Here is an 18,292-nt window from a genome sequence, read left to right on the forward strand (position 1 = left end):
ATGATTGGACACAGGAGAGGATGGTGGCTACATATTAGGGAGCTGAGAAAGAGAGAAAGGAGGTACAAACCTGTGGTCAGCTTGTTTTATTTAGTTATATTTATTTATTTTGAAATCGTAATTCCTTAACTGAATGACAGCTACCAGCATAAGGGTGTGGTCTTAGACTTGGGAAGATTGGGGCTAACTTTGATGTCACTTGGAATTGTGGCTGCAGAACCGGGCTGATCTCAGGCCAGGGCCTAGAGGAGTCCACTCAGGGTCCATGTGGATTTTGCCCACTCACAGTCCAGCTGGCCTGACACACGTGGGCACTGGGGAGCCTCAGAGAGTGTGGGAAGCTGGCCAGAGTCCGGGCACCCTATGGCTGCCTGTTGCCTAAGGGGGCGGGGAACCATGGCCAGGCTGTGATGGGCACGGGTGGAGAGGACTGGCCAGCACGCTGATCCAGCATTAAAGAGGGGGGAAAAAAGGACTTGGAGCAGAGCCAACGGAGCAGAGGCGGAGGCCCGGGCTGGAGGTCCGCAGCTCCGCTGTCCTGGGACAGGCGCTGGCTGGAGGTGCCCTCTGGGTCCCTTGCACACAGCCGGCACCTTCTCCTGATGCACAACTCGCTCCTGGGAACACGAGGATTTCCAGAGAAGTCTCAGGAAAGTCAACAGGGTATTAAGACAAATCCACAGAAAACGAAAGCTCAGTGTGAAGGCTCGGGCTGCGGAGGTGGAGGCGTGTGTCCTGCGGGGGAGGAGGTGTGGGGGGTGGCCAGGAGACAGCGGCAGCTTTGTGCACCCGGGGCCCGGGGCGGGCACCGCTGCTGCGGCTGCGGCTGCTGCTGCTACTGCTACATCTCCAGGGGCCGCTCCAGGGTCCCGGCCACGATGCAGGGGCTGCTCTGCGCCTCTCTGCTCCTCACGGGGCTGGCACGGGTAAGTCCTGTCTCCTTACTCCGGAGACTTCAGCCGTTCTTAGCGCTTCTGGCTAAAAATGTAACCGAAGAGGATGGGGCAGGCGGCGGCGGGGGCGTTACTGGTGCAAATACTTGGTGAGAAGTATGGAGCCATTTTTCTCTCCAGATCAAATTCTGTTTGAGTTCACGAGCCTCAGGAAAGAAATGTGAGGCTGCGGTGCAGAGGCCGACTTGCCGTGTGTTTGAAGTCCCCAAACTTGGCTGTGCAGTTTTGTCATCGGTCTAACAACGCGCGGTACGGTGCTTCATGGTGCGGTGGGCAAGACAGCGGATCTCTCCCGCCGGGTCCAGGCTTCGTTATTTGCAGGGGCCCCGGGAGAAGTGGGCTTTGACACTTTGTGCAGTTGTGCCTTGTCCTGTTGGGAAGGACATTTTCAGAACATTCACATTTCTTAAACATTCTGTTATTGAACATTCTGGTTTGAGAGATGGTGGCGGTGGGAGGGTGGAGAGAGAGAAAGAGAAAGAGAGCTTCCATCTTCTAGTTTATTCCCTTAACCCGTTGTCTCTTCTCAATTCATGCATTTCTCCCCCCCCCCCAAAAAAAAAGGGAGTCAGTCCTTGGGACCTTTGACTAGCTCATGCGGCAGACCAAAGGGAAGTTTGATTTCGTATGAGTGATTTATGGCTTAGTGTGTTTCAATAAAAGATTACAACAGGGTGCCTTCTTTTTTATTTTTATTTATTTATTTATTTTTAAAAGATTTATTTATTTATTTGAAAGGCAGAGTTACACAGAGAGGAGAGGCAGAGACAGAAAGAGAGAGGTCTTCTGTCCACTGGGTCACTCCCCAAATGGCCACAACGGCTGGAGCTGGGCCAAGCTGAATCTATATGCCAGGAGCTTTTTCCAGGTCTCCTATGTGGTGCACGGGTCCAAGGACTTGGGCCATCTTCTACTGCTTTCCCAGGCCATAGCAGAGAGCTGGATCGGAAGTGGAGCAACCAGGATTAGAACTGGCGCCCATATGGGATGCCAGCACTGCAGGCGGAGGCTTTACCCCCTTTGCCACAACACCGTCCCTGCAGGGTGCCTTCTTTATTGATTTATTTACATGGTGGAGATGATGGCCGGCCTAGGAGACAGAACTTCTGAGGCCTTCCCAACATCTCAAGACTATGGAACCATCTCTGAGTTCCTAGCTGGTTCAGGCAGTAAGCTGTGGCTGTATCTCAGGAAGCAAGGGACTGGAAACGCTGCCCTGCAGGTAGATTTAATCTTTCAGAAGGATCAGAGGAAGTCAAGGTCTGGGTCCTTCCTGTCGTGGCCAAGACTCTCCAGGGGAAGTGGAACTGGACCGTGGCCCTGCTAGCCACCTTCCTGAGAAAAAGCCTGCCACTGATTGGGCTGCGTGTTCTCCAGACAGCAAGTGCTGCAAGGGAGAGAAATGCTAACTGGAACAACACACAGACAGAGGTGCTGTGCGTGGAGCAGTGAGAAAGCACTGGTCTGGGCTTAGCCTCCCTTTGTGGCTTTCTGAGTCAAAGGAGACCTTCCATTTAGAACGTCCGCTGCGTGCCAAGCGCCTTAGTCGTCCTCCCAGCCCTCAGAGTAGCCTTACAAGGTGTGCATCACTTACCCCATTTGAAAATTTCTGTTTATTTATTTTCATTTTATTTGAAAGGGAAAGGGACAAAGAGAGACAGAGAGATCTTCCATCTACTCGGTCACTCCCCAAATGTCTACAACAGCCAGTGCTGGGCCAGGCCAAAGCTAGGAACCTAGAATTCTATCTCTCAAAGTATTTTGGTGAAAAAACTGTGAAATCCATGAGTTTTTTTTTTTCGTAAAACACATTTTCCATGAACTTTTGGAGAACCCTTTATATGTCTGAAGAAAGAACAGAGACTTCCTTGTTTTTACCCACACACCTGTTATTTCTGGGCCCTCTGTCTTCCTGCACCCTGAGTTCCTGTCTGCGGCACTGTCCCTGCAGACAGATCTGCCACAGTGTTGCATGTGAAACTGGTCCACTGGCAATACATTTCTGAAGTTTTTGTTTGTCTGGAGAGCTATGTCACCTTCATTCTTAAAAGATCCTTTCACTGTTTATAGAGTTCTAGATTGACAAGTTTTTGCTATTTTTTCTTTCTTTCAGCATTCTCTCAGGGCCTCTCTCCTCCCCTCCTCTCCTGCCTCCTCCTTTGAGCAGGAAGTCAGATCTCATTCCCATTCTCCTGTACCTAACACTTCCCCCCTCTCAGGCTGTTGTCCTGTTGCATTTCAACAGTGTTGCCTTTTGACCTCAGAGATGCAAGACCAGGACACCTAGGTGTCTCCAGGGAGGCAGTCTGGGGAGTGGGCTCTTCATCAGGAAATGATGATGAAGAAACCCAGCACGGGGTGTCCCACAAACGGCCAGGCGTGGAAGGAGCACCCGCAGGGAGGCAGGTGAGCCGGAACAGAGAAAGCTTAAGGTACCACGCTCAAAAGTTCAGACAACACACTGCAGACAGTAGGGGGCACTGATGGGCTTTAAGGAGAGGAGTAATACAATCAGATGCATTGTTTTATTATTTTTAAAGTGATAATCATAATCATTTTATTTATTTGAATATGAAAGGAGAGAGAGAGAGAGAGAGAACCTTCCATCTGCTAGTCCGTTCCCCAAATGCCCACAACAGCCAGGCTGAAGCCAGGAGCCTGGAACTTAAATCTTGTTCTCCCATGTGGGTGGTAGGAACCCAAGTTCTCGTGCCATCATCTGCTGCTTCCCAGGATTTGCATTAGCTGGAAGCTGGAATTGGAGGCAGCTCTAGGACGTGAACCAGGCACTGCAATATAGGATGTGGGTGTCCCAAGCCATGTCTTAACCAGTGTGCCAAACACCTGCCCCCGGCTGTGTTCATTGAGGAGACCCCAGCAGCGGTCGTGTGGGAGATGCAGTGGAGAAGTCATTCTCGAGAGGGGGAAGGCCAGGCAGGGAAGCATCACAATCGTACTTAGCAGCTGTGCAATGGGGACGAGAGACTAGAGCTAGGGATAGGAGAATGGCAGAATTGGCAGGATGAGTTACAGAGTGTGTGTGCCAGGAGAGGGAGAGGGAAGATGACCTGAGTGACTCCCAGCTTCCTGGCTGGGACGAGCTGTTGGGGCTGAATGACGATGAGTTTTGGACCTGAGTTTTTCCTGTGAGGCATTTGGGCGCAGAGGTACAGGAGGCAGGCAGCTCTGTGGGTCTAGGGCTCAGTGGAGAAGTCCCAGTTGGAAATTTAGGTTGAGGTTGCATAGCATAGAAACCGAAGGCAGAGTGGTTGTAGACATCGCCATGAGATGGTGTAGAGAGCAATTCACCAAGGCCGGGGAACACCGATCAGCCTAAATCTAAGTTGAATGCAGTGTTAACGGGAGTGTGCAGCGTGAGTACGTTGAGGGGTAGGAGGAGGATTGGGAGGGTCAGGTGTAAACCAGGCCAGGACAGCGGAGAGGAGCCACAAGGGTCAAACACCCTAGAGAGGTGGCAGACGACCAGGACTGATGAGACTCTGTGAACAGGAGACCGGCTCTGAGCCACGGAACCTGAGATTCAGCAGTTTGTTCGGTATCAAAGCGGGTTTGCGGAGCGCCTGTGCTAGGAGAAGGAGGAGAGGAAGGGTTGAGAGCTCCAGCTCTGGAATCTGCCAGCCTTACTTAAGCTTTGCCTCTACCACGTAAGGGTGGATGACCCAGGATGGTTTAAACAATCTGCACTTCAGGGTTCTTATTTCCAGAGTGGGCCAGTTTCCCATTGCTACTGTGACAAATCAATGCAAGTTCATTACCTTAGAGTTCTGGACATTTGAAGTCCAAACACGGAGCTGACATAGCTGACGTCAGGCATCCCCAGGACTGCGTTCCTTCTGGGGGTGCCACAAGGAGATCTCATTCTTGACCTTTCCTGGCTTTTCAAGGCTCTCTGCCTTCCCTGGCCCATGATTCCCTGTCAGCGGTGGCATTGCTCCCACTTTGGGCATCATGTTTCCCCTGATGCGCCTCCTCCTCCCAGGGGGACCCAATGTGCTTGATCACCTGGGTAGTCCAGGATGCTAATCTCCTCCATTGACTTGACTGCATTTACAGAGCCCCATGGAAGGCAACGTCTTAAGATGCTCGGGGAACAAGGCACGGACATCTTTGCGGGGACCATTATTCTGCCTATGGGCTAACTCTCGCAGTAACTCTTGCTATGAGGGTTAAATGACATAGCCATGTAAAGTCCCTGGCACATAGGCAGCACCATGCTCTTGCATTTTATGAGTACTGCAGTGAGCAGGACACAAATCTTGTTCTCGAGCTCACATTCATGATGTGGGAATCATAAACAAGTCAATGAAATATATAAACAATAAGGTCTATGGGGAAGGGGATGGGGTGAGGTCCTATTTTATAAAGTGCTGAATAATGAGAGCACAGCTCTAAACAGGGTAGAGGAGTGAGCCGGGAAGGTATCTCAGGGCAGAGCAAATGTTGAGTACTCAAAGAGCAGGGAGGCCGGGGTGGCTGGAGTGAAGTGAGCAAGGGTGTGTGTGGGGCAGTGGTAAAGTTAGGAAGGGAGTGGGGATTAGCTGATGCACAGCCCTGGGGGCAGTTTGGATTTCTTACTGAAATGGGAGTCACGAGGAAGCCCTCAGGAGCAAGGAGTGCCACGAACTGACATATTTTAAGACTCCTCTGGATGCTCAGTGGACAAAGAGGAAAGCATGAAGAAACTTCTGGAAACGATGGTAATCATCGAGGTGAAAAACATTGGTGGCGTGGATCAAGATAGTAGTGAAGGGGGTATAAAGAATGATCAGAGTAAGTATAATTTAAAGGTGCAACCAGGGGGCTGGTGCTGTAGTGCAGCAGGTTAAGCCTCTGCCTGTGATGCCAGCATCTCTTATGGGCAGCGGTTCAAGTCCTGGCTGCTCCACTTCCTATCCAGCTCACTACTAATGGCCTAGGAAAGCAGCAGAGGATGGCTCAAGTTCTTGGGCCCCTGCAGCCATGTGGGAGAAATGGAAGAAGCTTATGGCTCCTAGCTTTGGCCTGGCCCATCCCTGGCCATTGGAGCCATTTGGGAAGTGAACCAGCAGATGGAAGACCCCTCTCTGTCCTTCCCTTCCCACTCCATAACTCTGACTTTCAAATAAATTAATAAATCTTTAAAAACAAAAAGTTTAATTTGAAAAAAGGTGTAACCAACAGGCATTACTAATGGGATTGGATACAAAAAGTACAAAAGAAGAGTTGAGAATGATCTGATCCCAGGATATTTTGGAAAAATGAAATTGCATTTGCTCAAACAGGGAAGTGCACAGGAGAGCAGGTTGGAAGGGGGAGACTGGGAGTTTGATCTTGGTCCTGCTACATTTGCCTTGCCTGTTAAACCTCCAAGTGAGGATACGAAGTAGGAGAGGAATCTGGGTTTAGGGGAGTGGTCTGAGAGGGAGATTTGAGATGTAGTGAGTGAGGGCTTCACCACAGGGGTTCCAATATTTACAGTCAGGAGGGTGAGAAGAAAGCAATCCGTGGGGAAGAAGAGTGCTGTTTTAGAAGACTAGTGAAGAAGCTGACGGCAGATGCTGAGAGTTTTTTAAAAAAAAATTTATTTATTTATTTGAAAGTCAGAGTTACACAGAGAGAGGGGAGGTAGAGACAGAGAGAGAGGTCTTCCATCCGCTGGTTCAGTACTCAGATGGCTGCAATGGCTGGAGCTGCGCCGATCCAAAGCCGGGAGCCAGGAGCTCCTTCCGGATCTCTGATGTGGGTGCAGAGGCTTGGGGCCATCTTCCATTGCTTTCCCAGGCCATAGCAGAGAGCTGGATCAGAAGTGGAGCAGCTGGGACTCGAAACGGCGCCCACACGGGATGCCGGCACTGCAGGCAGCGGCTTTACCCGCTATGCCACAGTGCCGGCCCTGCTGAGAGATTTATTACAATTCACCACACAGTATTCTACCTAGTTAGGGGAATCCTCGTCTTATAAGACCTCTGAATTTCACACGAGGACCCTTTTCTAACCTTGCTTTTATTATCAAATGCAGTTCTGCAGGGCACAGGGCGCTGGGCCAGCAGACACGGCGCCAGACGGCAGGCCTGGAAAAGCATCAGAGGAGTATCAGCGGAGAGAGTTCTGTCACTGGCCATGCAAATGTCCGCCTCAGAAGCCCAGTTGCCCTCTCGGAGTGAGCTTGGTGAGGGATGGCTGTGGGTGCTGCCACATCTGTGCCAAGCAGCCGGGGGCCCTCTGCAACGAAGCTGACCTGTGCGACCCGCACAAGGGGCTGTACTGTGACTACTCTGCAGACAGGCCTAGGTACGAGACCGGAGTGTGTGCATGTAAGTGTCTTCTTCTGGACCTGCTGGGGGGTTTTCCCTGCAGTTGGGAGCTTGGAGTGGGTTTAGCTTGGCTGAATAGGAAGTGGGTTGAACCCTCCTGCACCAGTGGGGACTGGCTCCCTCGTATTGGACCCCATGTGCAATCAGCAGACGTTCATCCTTGTTCAGAAACCCATCATTTTCATTGAAGTGATCTTGTAACACTTTTAATGATAGGAAATAAATTATGTAAACAGAGTCCGACTTCTTAAAGCGCCACACGATGACCACTTTTGTTAATCCTGTCAAAAGCAAAGTGAATTCAGCCTTTTGTGTAATGAAGAAATAATCTTGCTTAAGACTTTAAGATGTATATCCAATATCCAGACATAGTCTTTTAGTCTCAGCCTTCTAAACTATGCATTGAGTTCATGTGCTTTTTAATGCAGCAGATTTGTAAAAAGGAGGTGGGGTCACCCAAACCACAACCTGAACCTAGGCTTCATGGGGTTCTAACTTCTGGTGATTGATTCAGATCATTTAAAGCTACGCAGTCGACAATAATTTAGAATGCAAAATTGTTTCGGATAAAAAGCAACATGTCGGCCGGCGCCGCGGCTCAGTAGGCTAATCCTCCGCCTGCGGCACCGGCACACCGGTTTCTAGTCCCGGTCGGGCACCGGATTCTGTCCTGGTTGCCCCTCTTCCAGGCCAGCTCTCTGCTGTGGCCAGGGAGTGCAGTGGAGGATGGCCCAAGTACTTGGGCCCTGCACCCCATGGGAGACCAGGATAAGCACCTGGCTCCTGCCATCGGATCTGCGCGGTGCGCCGGCCACAGCAACCATTGGAGGGTGAACCAACGTCAAAAGGAAGACCTTTCTCTCTGTCTCTCTCTGTCCACTCTGCCTGTAAAAAAAAAAAAAAAAAAAAAAAAAAAAAAAAAAAAAAAAGCAACATGTCTAAGGGAAAAGGAGTGCTGTGTCAGCTGGGCAGTTTATCCACTCTATAGAAAAGTCTACGTGGGAAGGCAGTTTTCCGCTGGAAGTTTGCTGTGAGCATGGAACAGGAGCAAATATTTGTAGCAGGACTGCGTGTGGACAGCTGTTCATGTGTGGCAGCCTGCTCACCTGTCAGCACCATACTGTCCTGGGCTCTGAGTTCCAAACCTGGTTGCTCAGCTGAGCAAACTTCATCAAGTTGTTGAATCCCCCTGAGCCTCAGTCACATCAGACGGACTTCGTATCTTCGAGAGTTGCTCCAATCAAACGAAGTAATGACATAAAAATCTACAATACAACATCTGGGATGCCCTAAGCGCTCAGAAATGGTTACTACTTGGGGAATTCAATGGGGGAAATATGTCCTACCAATGACTTAACCACCAGGACACCCTTTGCTCCCAAACTGGGCAGGTTATTTCATTAACTTAAATACTTGGCCAGGCATTGTGGCTGGCAATAGATGTACACAATGTATATGTGTGTGTGTGTGTGTGGGGGGAATATTGGCCCTGCCCTCCCAACATCCAAGCTCACTGTGCCAGACAGACCTTCCCAGCAGTAACTTCACACAAAATGTGATGATTCTTTGAATGGGGCCTACGCACGAGGATGGGGACAGGGATAATCTGTAACTGGGGTCATAAGCTGTGGCCAGGAGGCCAAATCTAGCTCACAGCCTTTTATAAATAATGATTTATTGGAGCACAACCCATTCGCTTACATAGCCCGTGGCTCCTTTTCAGCGGCAGTTGTAGTTTCAGCAGACACCAAATGCCTGCAAAGGCGAAGATATTTTCTATTAGGCTCTTTACAGAAAAGTTGCTGATCCTTGAGCTAGAAAAATATTTTTTCTTTCTTTTTTTAGATCTTCCATATGGGGTTTTACTCCCGAAACGCCTGCCACAGACAGGGCTGGGTCAGGCTGACGCCAGGATCCAGGAAGATCTCCCATGTGGGTGCAGGGGCCTGTGAACTTGGGCCATCCTCCACTGCCTTTGCAGGCACATTAGCAGGAAACTGGATTGGAAGTAGAGAAGCATCAGAGAAGCACACGAGTTTCCCAGAACTCCTTTTTTTTCCTTGCAAGCTTGAATTCTATCATTGGCGACACATATTGTTGGTTGTTTTCTGAGAAGTGATGGTCTCACTTTGTGTCAGGAAAATGTCTTCCAAAGGTCCAGGTCTGAATAACCATAGTTTATCTGTCATTTTTTTTTTTAAAGTAAAATACACACTTACGATGTGGCTAGTTTGGCTCACAGTTTGAATGACAGCACTGGTGCTTTCCCTCAAGGCAGCCTTTGTACTCAGATACTCAGAATGTTCTATGTCTACTTCCTGTTTTGTCATGTAGAGTACTAAGAGGGCATGTTCTTGATGTCTGATTTAATAAAATGATTTTTACTGTGTCATCCAGGACATTCTTAGGTAAAACTAGCTTTCAGAACTTTTCTTAAACGTACAACTACATGGCAAGGAAAAATGCAAAGACTACTTGTCCAGGTTGTTTCAGGCTAAGGCACCACTGTTGCTTTTGTGCTGCCAGTGCAAATATGTATGTAGTAGACATTTGTATTTGGAAAGGAATTCTGAGTGTGCAGATGCCCTGAAAGCATCTCAGATACTGCCAAGCAGTGGACGGACCACCCTCGGAGACCCCAGATTTTCCCCCTGAGGAAGTGAAAGTCTCCTCTAAAGCCTCTTGGCAACAGTAACAAAACAATTCCCTTACCTTGCAGGACTGTGGCTAAATAATCCATGGTTTCTTCAGACATTCACTTACCGCGTCTTCCTAACCTACTGCCAGACACCTGGGGAGACCTCAGTCTCATCAGCACCAACTCGGCTGTTAGATGTGTAATCCCCATCTCATGGCCACATTTATGGTGATTTAAAACAAAGGACTTTACTCCGGAACAGGGACTTTACATGATCTTAATTAGGAGTGACCACAGATGTTCAGATTCCAAATGGGGTCTAAGGAATTAAGAACTGTATTTCATAAAAAAGATTTAGCTGTTTCTTCTATGGTTTATTATGGGAGGTGTAGAGCATCATCCCAAGTCATGAGCTCTTTGGTGATTGTGCTCTTTCTCCTTTTCAGACCTTGTAGCTGTGGGATGTGAGTTTAACAGGGTCCATTATCATAATGGCCAAGTGTTTCAGCCCAACCCCCTGTTTAGCTGCCTCTGTGTGAGCGGGGCCATCGGGTGTACACCGCTGTTCATCCCACGGCTGGCTGACCGTCTCTGCTCTGGAGCCACAGGTCGAAAGAAGTCTGATCAACCCAACTGTGGCCTGGGACCGTTACAACAGCAGCTGTCAGCAAGCTACAAAACCATGTCAGGTGCTCTAAGTGCAGCTACTTTTTAGTATGACTTTTGGTGGTTTGCTTCCTTTTTTTTTTTTTTTTTAAATATACTACAGCTACTCTGTAAGTACTTATTGATTGGTGCTCAGAGACTCAGAGTGTGTACCACTGTTTTCAGTCTGCTTCAGACAGGCGTAGTCTAAGTATCTGAAAAGGAAACTTAGATTTTTTCCAATACAATATTTCAGTTTTTCAAAACCTCAGTAGATCAGGAAACTTTGCTAACATCGTATACCTCAGCTTATTCCCAATCTCTTCTTGGGAAAAATTAACTAAATATTGTTCATGTGTACCCTGGAAAAACTTATATTTGTATTGTTCTATTATGGGCAAGAAATGTGATCATCCAGTTCCCTGAATTTTCAAAGGCACATTACCTATATGGCACAAGCAGAACTGGAAGACTGTTGATGAAAAATATTTGAGGACTAACATGTTTTGAACTTGTATTAGTTCTGAAACTAGAAAACTGATGGATAGTACTTTCATTCACTGTAAAACTGAAGTTCAACATTTACCAATCCTGTTCTCTAACACACCATGCCATGTACATGAACAAACATACAGGCAGTGGTAAGCAGGCTACTCATGTATGCGTGTAGTCAGCAAAATGAAACAGGATTCTTTATTTCTGATCTTCAGCACCTGGCCTCTCGCAGTTAGCGTAAATCTATTCATACGCCTTGTATTCTGGTCTGCTCTAAGCATCTTATTTCAGTGCCAGGGTATTCTGATGACATGGGTTTCAAAAACATCAGCAAGCGAAACATAGGAGAAGATGGACTCAGAAGGGACAATACATTGTTCCCATCTGTGGTCTAAAGCAGAAATCAGGAACGCCTTTTTTCTTGAAATTTAGAGCTTAGTTAAAATGTCATGGAAATACAAAATATTTCTATGTGTTAAAAACTCCCAAGTTTACTTTCATTATGGGGATCTTTAATTAAAGCAACTATGAACAGAGACATGAGTTTTAAAGATCTAAAAACTCTAGGACAGAAACATTTTCAAGGCCTCCAGTATGCCACTTGATTTGAAAACAAATTTTTTTTTTTTTTTTTGGACAGGCAGAGTGGATAGTGAGAGAGACAGAGAGAAAGGTCTTCCTTTTTGCCGTTGGTTCACCCTCCAATGGCCGCTGCGGCCGGTGCATCTCGCTGATCTGAAGCCAGGAGCCAGGTGCTTATCCTGGTCTCCCATGCGGGTGCAGGGCCCAAGGACTTGGGCCATCCTCCACTGCACTCCCTGGCCATAGCAGAGAGCTGGCCTGGAAGAGGGGCAACCGGGACAGAATCCAGTGCCCTGACTGGGACTAGAACCCGGTGTGCCGGCGCCACAAGGCGGAGGATTAGCCTATGGAGCCGTGGCGCTGGCTGAAAACAAATTTTTAACACGATATGATGAATTTGCATTTATTATACATATTCAGCTAACAGCATGATACCCTTAATGCTCTGAAACCTCTGAAATTAGAAGCCAAATTGTTCCTTTTTCAAAACATAAAGGACAGTTGGTTTTTTGCACTGGATCTTAGGGACTTGATATAAGGCTCTTTTTGGAACCCATGTGTGACCTCTCTTGGAGAGACTGCCCAACAGCAACAGTTTTCCATCGTACAGCTCCTTGGATCAAGTTCAAGGGGAGGCATCTAATGGTCATTCTTTTTTTTTTAATTTTTTAAATTTTTGACAGGCAGAGTGGACAGTGAGAGAGAGACAGAGAGAAAGGTCTTCCTTTTGCCGTTGGTTCACCCTCTAATGGTCATTCTTAATGGTTTTTTGCTTCAGTCAATCAATCAATCCTCCCGAGTGCTCTCTGGGACTTAAGACTTACACCTAGGTTTGTTTTAAAGGAAGTATAGGCTCAGTCTAATGTCTCTTCTCTGTTTAACTGTGACACTGTATTTATGACCCATACAGGAATTTGGCTTTTCAATGAACCACAATGACAAAAACACACACTTTTAAGATTTACTTGGGATAATAATTTATATGGTCTACGGCTGGGTCAGTATGAAGCACGCAGTGACATAATGCCCTTATGCTTTTCCTAATGCTCACCAAACCCTAAGCTTTACTTTAAAATTCTCCTCTAGTTTTCTTGCTTTTTAATGAATAGTGAACAAATTACACTGAACTGCAGCTCCTGGTTTAACTTTGAGGGGAGTTACTGGTAATGCGATAATCTAACCTACCTTTATTTATTGCAGATGTGTGCCAGGTTTCTAATCTGCTCCCTGCATTGAGATCTTTAAACTGTTGTCTGCCTTCCAGGTATCTTCATTGTTTCTGCTTCTTTTCTCTCAGTTCTCTGTGCAAGTGCAAGATCCTCCTGTAGGAACACTCAAAGTAGTATCAGACTATCATTTTCCTTCTAAGACAGCATATACTTCAAAAATGATTGATTTTTCCTGTCAAGAAGGTATTTTCCAGGTCTTCTGGAGTTTAAAATCAATACTTTGAAGTGATATAGCCAGAATTTTGTTATGCACAAGTGCAGATTCAAATTACCTTTCTCCTAACACATCAAGATTCACAAAAATTTTAGGGAATTCCTGGAGAAATAAACTAATATGTAGTTTGCTTAAAATGAACCCCAGGGCCTGATTTATTCATGACTATAGCAGGAATCTCCCAATGGATTTCCATGGAGCTGGAAGAATTATTTACTCTTTTATTTTCCCATTTCTTCTAAGCAATAAATGTGGGAGTGGCTCCATTTATCCACCCACTCACTGACCCATCTATAGATACATTCATTATTGAAATAGCTAGCCAATGGAGAGAGTATCGTGGACTCAATTACACAGAGGACTGAATGAATGAGATTACACATTTGCAATGACTTACTATATAGTGATTAGATATTTGAGTTCAGTGTAACATTACTTCAATTTATTAGGAAATTTTAGAAAAGACTTTTTTTTTTTTTTAATAAAAAGGAAAGGTGTTCATTGATAGCCTAATTCTCAAATACAATTTTTGTGTTTTAGATTTTAACCTATCATAACATTTAATATTAAGATCACACTGTTCTGATATGTATCTCAGATTTCCTAATCCTGCTAATGCTCATTTCACTGTCTGGTGGGAATATCAGGCATGAAACAGAACCAGAGAGAAGTCAGACATTAATCAGAAAATAAGATTGGGTTTAATACTGAGAGGATGGGATAAGCAGAAAGATGCAAATGGAGAAATCAGTTTTTCAAAGATAAGGTACTTTTTAAAAAAAATTATTTTATGTCCACAATGACCATGGCCTGAGTTGGGCTAGGCCAGAGCCAAGCTTCAGTCAAGGTCTCCCGTGTGGATGGTAAGAACCCAGTTATTTGAGCCATCACCGCTGCCTTCCAGAGTCTGTATTAGGGAGCTGGAGCCAGGAATTAAAACCAGGTATTCCTGGTGGGACATGCGCATCCTAACCACTGGGCCAAACCACCTTTCTCTAGAAAGTTTTGTATCCATTGAGAGTTATAGCCTCTGGAGACCAGCCAGCCAGTGGGCCCTTGTAGGCAATTACAAGCGCATCTCCCTGTGGAAAGGATGCTCATGTGGACGGTCCACTCTGAGGGGCACTGCCTGCTAGAGATGAGCCCATGTGGAAGCGTTTGGAGGTAGTATGCATCCAGTCTGCCATTCATTTGGGAGGACCAATGAATGGTTAGTAGATAGATCCCCAGCTAGCTCACAAATTTCGGGGAACCTTTCTAAGTAGAAAGAACATTAAGGACATCACTTCCCTACCTCTGAGCTGCCTTTTGGGAGAATCGTCATGGCATGTTGACAGTTAACTACTTGAAACATCTTAAATCCCCTCATCAAATTCCTGCCCTGTCAAGGAGTCAGCTTGGAGGAGCCATAGGCACCCACCCCAAATGTCCCCAGGAGTTGGAGCAATGCTCAAAATGAAAACCTGAGTGACAACTCCACTGCCTGCAACAGATGAGACTGCATTGCTTGTGTTAAATGTCTAAAAAGCCATATGTTCTGTTTCCTCATTTCCAGTGTTTCTGCTGTGTGGATTAATAAAATTAAGTACAAATTAAAAAAATTATTTTATTTATTTGAAAGGCAGAGTTACAGAGAAGAGATGGGGTGGGGGGGGAGGGCGGGAAGTAGGGAGAGAGGGGGAGAGGGAAAGGGAGAGAGAGAGAGAGAGAGACTGACTTATTTGCTGGTTTTCCCAAATGGCTGCAATGGCCGGGGCTGGGCCAGGTAGAAGCCAGGAATGAGAAGTTGCTTCCAGTTCTCCTATGTGGGAGCAGGGGCCCAGGCACTTGGGCCATCTTCTAGTGCCCTCCCAGGCCATCAGTAGGGAGCTGGGTCAGAAGAGAAGCAGCCAGGTCTTGAACTGGTGCCCATATGGGATGCCAGCATTGCAGGCGGTGGCTTAACTGACTACAACACAGCGCCAGCCCCCAAGACGATATTTTTATTCCTGCTAAGAAACTGCACTGTAACACTTGAGTAAAAAGTAATTTAGGGACTTGAATAAAGGGAGATAGAATGATGAATTAGACCACAAGGTTCTCTTATTTCAAGTTGCATTATATAAAAACGAAGACTCAGGTCTTTTAAAAATGATTAAAAAATGATCTATGTAAGTACATTTCTATGAATATACAACTATGCTTTCCCCCTGCATTTTAGCTTATAGGAACCTCCCACTTATTTGGAAAAGAAAATGTCTTGTGCAAGCAACAAAGTGGACTCCTTGCTCCAGAACATGTGGGATGGGAATATCTAATAGAGTAACCAATGAAAACAGCAACTGTGAAATGAGAAAAGAGAGAAGATTGTGCTATATTCAGCCTTGTGACAGGAACATATCACAAACAGTAAAGGTAACGTAAGGTTTAACTATATTTCACTTAATTATAATTCATTGTTAAGAGACTCCTGAAGTGTGTGTGCACATGCTGTTTTGGAGGGAGGGGTGATGTTTGGTTCTAAGAACAGAATCACTTCTTTGGGGCTGGTGTTAGGGAGCAGGCAGACCTGCTGCCGGCTGCTCCCATTTCTGATCCAGCTTCCTGATAATGGCCTGGGAAAAGCAGTGGAAGATGGCCCTAGTGTGTGGGCTCCTGCACCTATGTGGGAGACCTGGATGAAGCTCCTGTATGTAACCACTGTTGCCAACTGGGGAGTGAAACAGCAGATGAAAGATCCATCTCAAACAACAATAACAACAACAAAATCAACTCTCTTGTAACTCTGAAAGTTACACTATCTTAGAGGAAAATATTAACTTAACATTGTAGGGAAAATGATACCAGAATTTTACCAGAGTGGTAATGTTAACCTGCTGATTCTAGAGCATTTGCTTAATGTGGGTCTAGATCAGTTTGATTTGCTGTGCTCCTCTTCCACGTATATTAAGAGTAGAACCTTGGCCAGCGCCACGGCTCACTAGGCTAATCCTCTGCCTGCAGCGCCGGCAGCCTGGGTTCTAGTCCCGGTTGGGGCGCCGGATTCTGTCCCAGTTGCTCCTCTTCCAGTCCAGCTCTCTGCTGTGGCCAGGGAGTGCAGTGGAGGATGGCCCAGGTCCTTGGGCCCTGCACCCGCATGGGAGACCGTAGTGGCCATTTGGGGGGTGAACCAACAGAGGGAAGACCTTTGTCTCTGTCTTTCTCTCTCACTGTCTAACTCTGCCTGTCAAAAACAAACAAACAAAAAAAAGAGCAGAACCTTTTCAGATTTTTTTCTCCTCCATTAATTGTATGAAGTCAAGCCAATGAATGAAGGATTTGGGCTGCCATACCATAATTATGAAAAGAGATACTTACATCAGAGTAGGTAAGTTCTGATCTTAGTTATGCATCTCCACCTTGGAGGGGGACCACATCATTTCCAAAATGCTGTCCTTGGAAAGTTCATCTGCCAAATGACCATGATAAAATATTTATCCTAAGATGACTTGATATTATGAGAGCTGATCCTTTTTTTTTTTTTTTTTTTTTGACAGGTAGAGTTATAGACAGTGAGAGAGACAGAGAGAAAGGTCCTCCCTCTGTTGGTCCACTCCCCAAATGGCCGCTATGGCCGGCGCTGTGCTGATCCGAAGCCAGGAGGCAGGTGCTTCTCCTGGTCTCCCATGCGGGGCAGGGCCCAAGCACTTGGGCCATCCTCCACTGCCTTCCCAGGCCACAGCAGAGAGCTGGACTGGAAGAGGAGCAACTGGGACTAGAACCCAGTGCCCATATGGGATGCTGGCACCGCAGGTGGAGGATTAACTAAGTGAGCCACGGCGCTGGCCCCCGAGAGCTGATACTTAAACCAGGCAAGGTGACTGTCTCAAAGGAGTAACTTTTAGAAGTATGTCAAAAATCCTTCTCATTCCCACGTTATTCTGTATTGTATAAGCAAACTGACAGCTCAATTTTAAAGGGATAAAGATATACATCTATCTATCCACCCAAAATTCTCTGAGCTGCGTTTGAGAATTTGCTCAGTCTTAGGTAAGTAATCAGTTACTAAAACATGGCCCTTGAAATTAAACAAAGTAGGGAAGCGTCCATTAATTATGGAATTGGGTAGAGGAGGGACAGCAAGAGCCCTGAGGAGCTGGTCCTCTGCTGTTGCAGCAGGAACAGAGAGGCCAGCTCTCTGGTGACATGGGCACTGCACGTCACTAAATAGCAACTATGATTAATGCCCAGAAAGGATTTCATCTGTATGTTTGTACTATAAAATGTTCTACTTCATTTTTCTAAACTATTATAATCAAATGTAAAAAATCACTTCCTATGTATTCTTTCAGATTCCCAAAGGAAAAACATGTCAACCTACATTCCAACTCTCCAAAGCTGAAAAATTTGTTTTTTCTGGATGCTCTAGCACAAAGAGTTACAAACCCATTTTTTGTGGAATATGCGTGGATAAGAGGTGCTGCATCCCTAATAAGTCTAAAATGATTACAATTCAATTTGAGTGCCCAAATGAAGGGTCATTTAAGTGGAAGATGCTGTGGATTACATCTTGTGTGTGTCAGAGGAACTGCAGAGAACCTGGAGATGTATTTTCTGAGCTCAAGATTCTGTAGAAGTATAAAAGGAGGAAAACTTAGGGTAGTCAATCATGTCATACAGTAAAAGAATTAGAATAGTTATAAAAGGGTAGCTGACCTATAGTATTGGTTTAAAACAGTAACAGTGCCCACCTATTGTCAGATCACTGTGCTTAAGGAATTAGAAGCTTTTAAGAAGGTTCTCCTAAAAAATATATATAGAATTTGAAACTTTTAATATTTAAGCCTTATTTCTAAAATATATCCTATAATTATTTAATACAAAGACACTGGGTACTATTTAAGTACCCCTCATATAATGAAAAAAAATTATATAATTTATGAGAACATTTTATAAGATAATCTAGAATACACTGTTGTAAATAAAAAGCAAGCTGAATTTTAAAAATTCTATCCATACTTGACAATGTAGTAAAGGCTTCATCAGCTGACAATCATCATTGGGTAAGATGCTGGATTAATTCTTAAATAGAAATAAGATTCAATTGTAAATATTTATATACTTTTCATTGCTCTATTCTGAATCAGTTAAGATTTCTTTTGAGAATGAGAAAATGGAACTTTTATAATTACAGTTAACAGTTGTAATCTAAAAGTTTTTATATCAAATACTGTAGAAAATTAAATTTCCAAGATAAACATAGT

At 45.7% G+C, this 18,292-nt stretch overlaps 1 protein-coding gene across 1 annotated transcript; it reads left to right on the forward strand.

Annotated features, from left to right (window-relative positions):
- Positions 1–875: 875 nt before the first annotated feature.
- On the forward strand, positions 876–17,723 carry CCN6 (cellular communication network factor 6). Its single transcript, XM_062187665.1, has 5 exons — positions 876–926; positions 6,973–7,267; positions 10,352–10,594; positions 15,271–15,464; positions 17,381–17,723. The coding sequence occupies exons 1-5, from the start codon at positions 879–881 to the stop codon at positions 17,660–17,662; spliced, it is 1,062 nt and encodes a 353-aa protein (XP_062043649.1). The 5' UTR covers positions 876–878; the 3' UTR covers positions 17,663–17,723.
- Positions 17,724–18,292: the final 569 nt, after the last annotated feature.

The sequence above is a fragment of the Lepus europaeus genome, chromosome 3, assembly GCF_033115175.1.
Source record: "Lepus europaeus isolate LE1 chromosome 3, mLepTim1.pri, whole genome shotgun sequence".
Lineage (NCBI taxonomy): Eukaryota > Metazoa > Chordata > Mammalia > Lagomorpha > Leporidae > Lepus > Lepus europaeus.

What these genes read in the sequence shown, in the direction of transcription:
- CCN6 (XM_062187665.1), top strand. Translation starts at nt 879, where the DNA reads ATGCAGGGGCTGCTCTGCGCCTCTCTGCTCCTCACGGGGCTGGCACGG. An exon ending in TCCTCACGGGGCTGGCACGG is followed by an intron (nt 927 to 6,972) that starts GTAAGTCCTGTC and finishes TATCAAATGCAG; the next exon opens with TTCTGCAGGGCACAGGGCGC. An exon ending in AAGCTACAAAACCATGTCAG is followed by an intron (nt 10,595 to 15,270) that starts GTGCTCTAAGTG and finishes CCTGCATTTTAG; the next exon opens with CTTATAGGAACCTCCCACTT.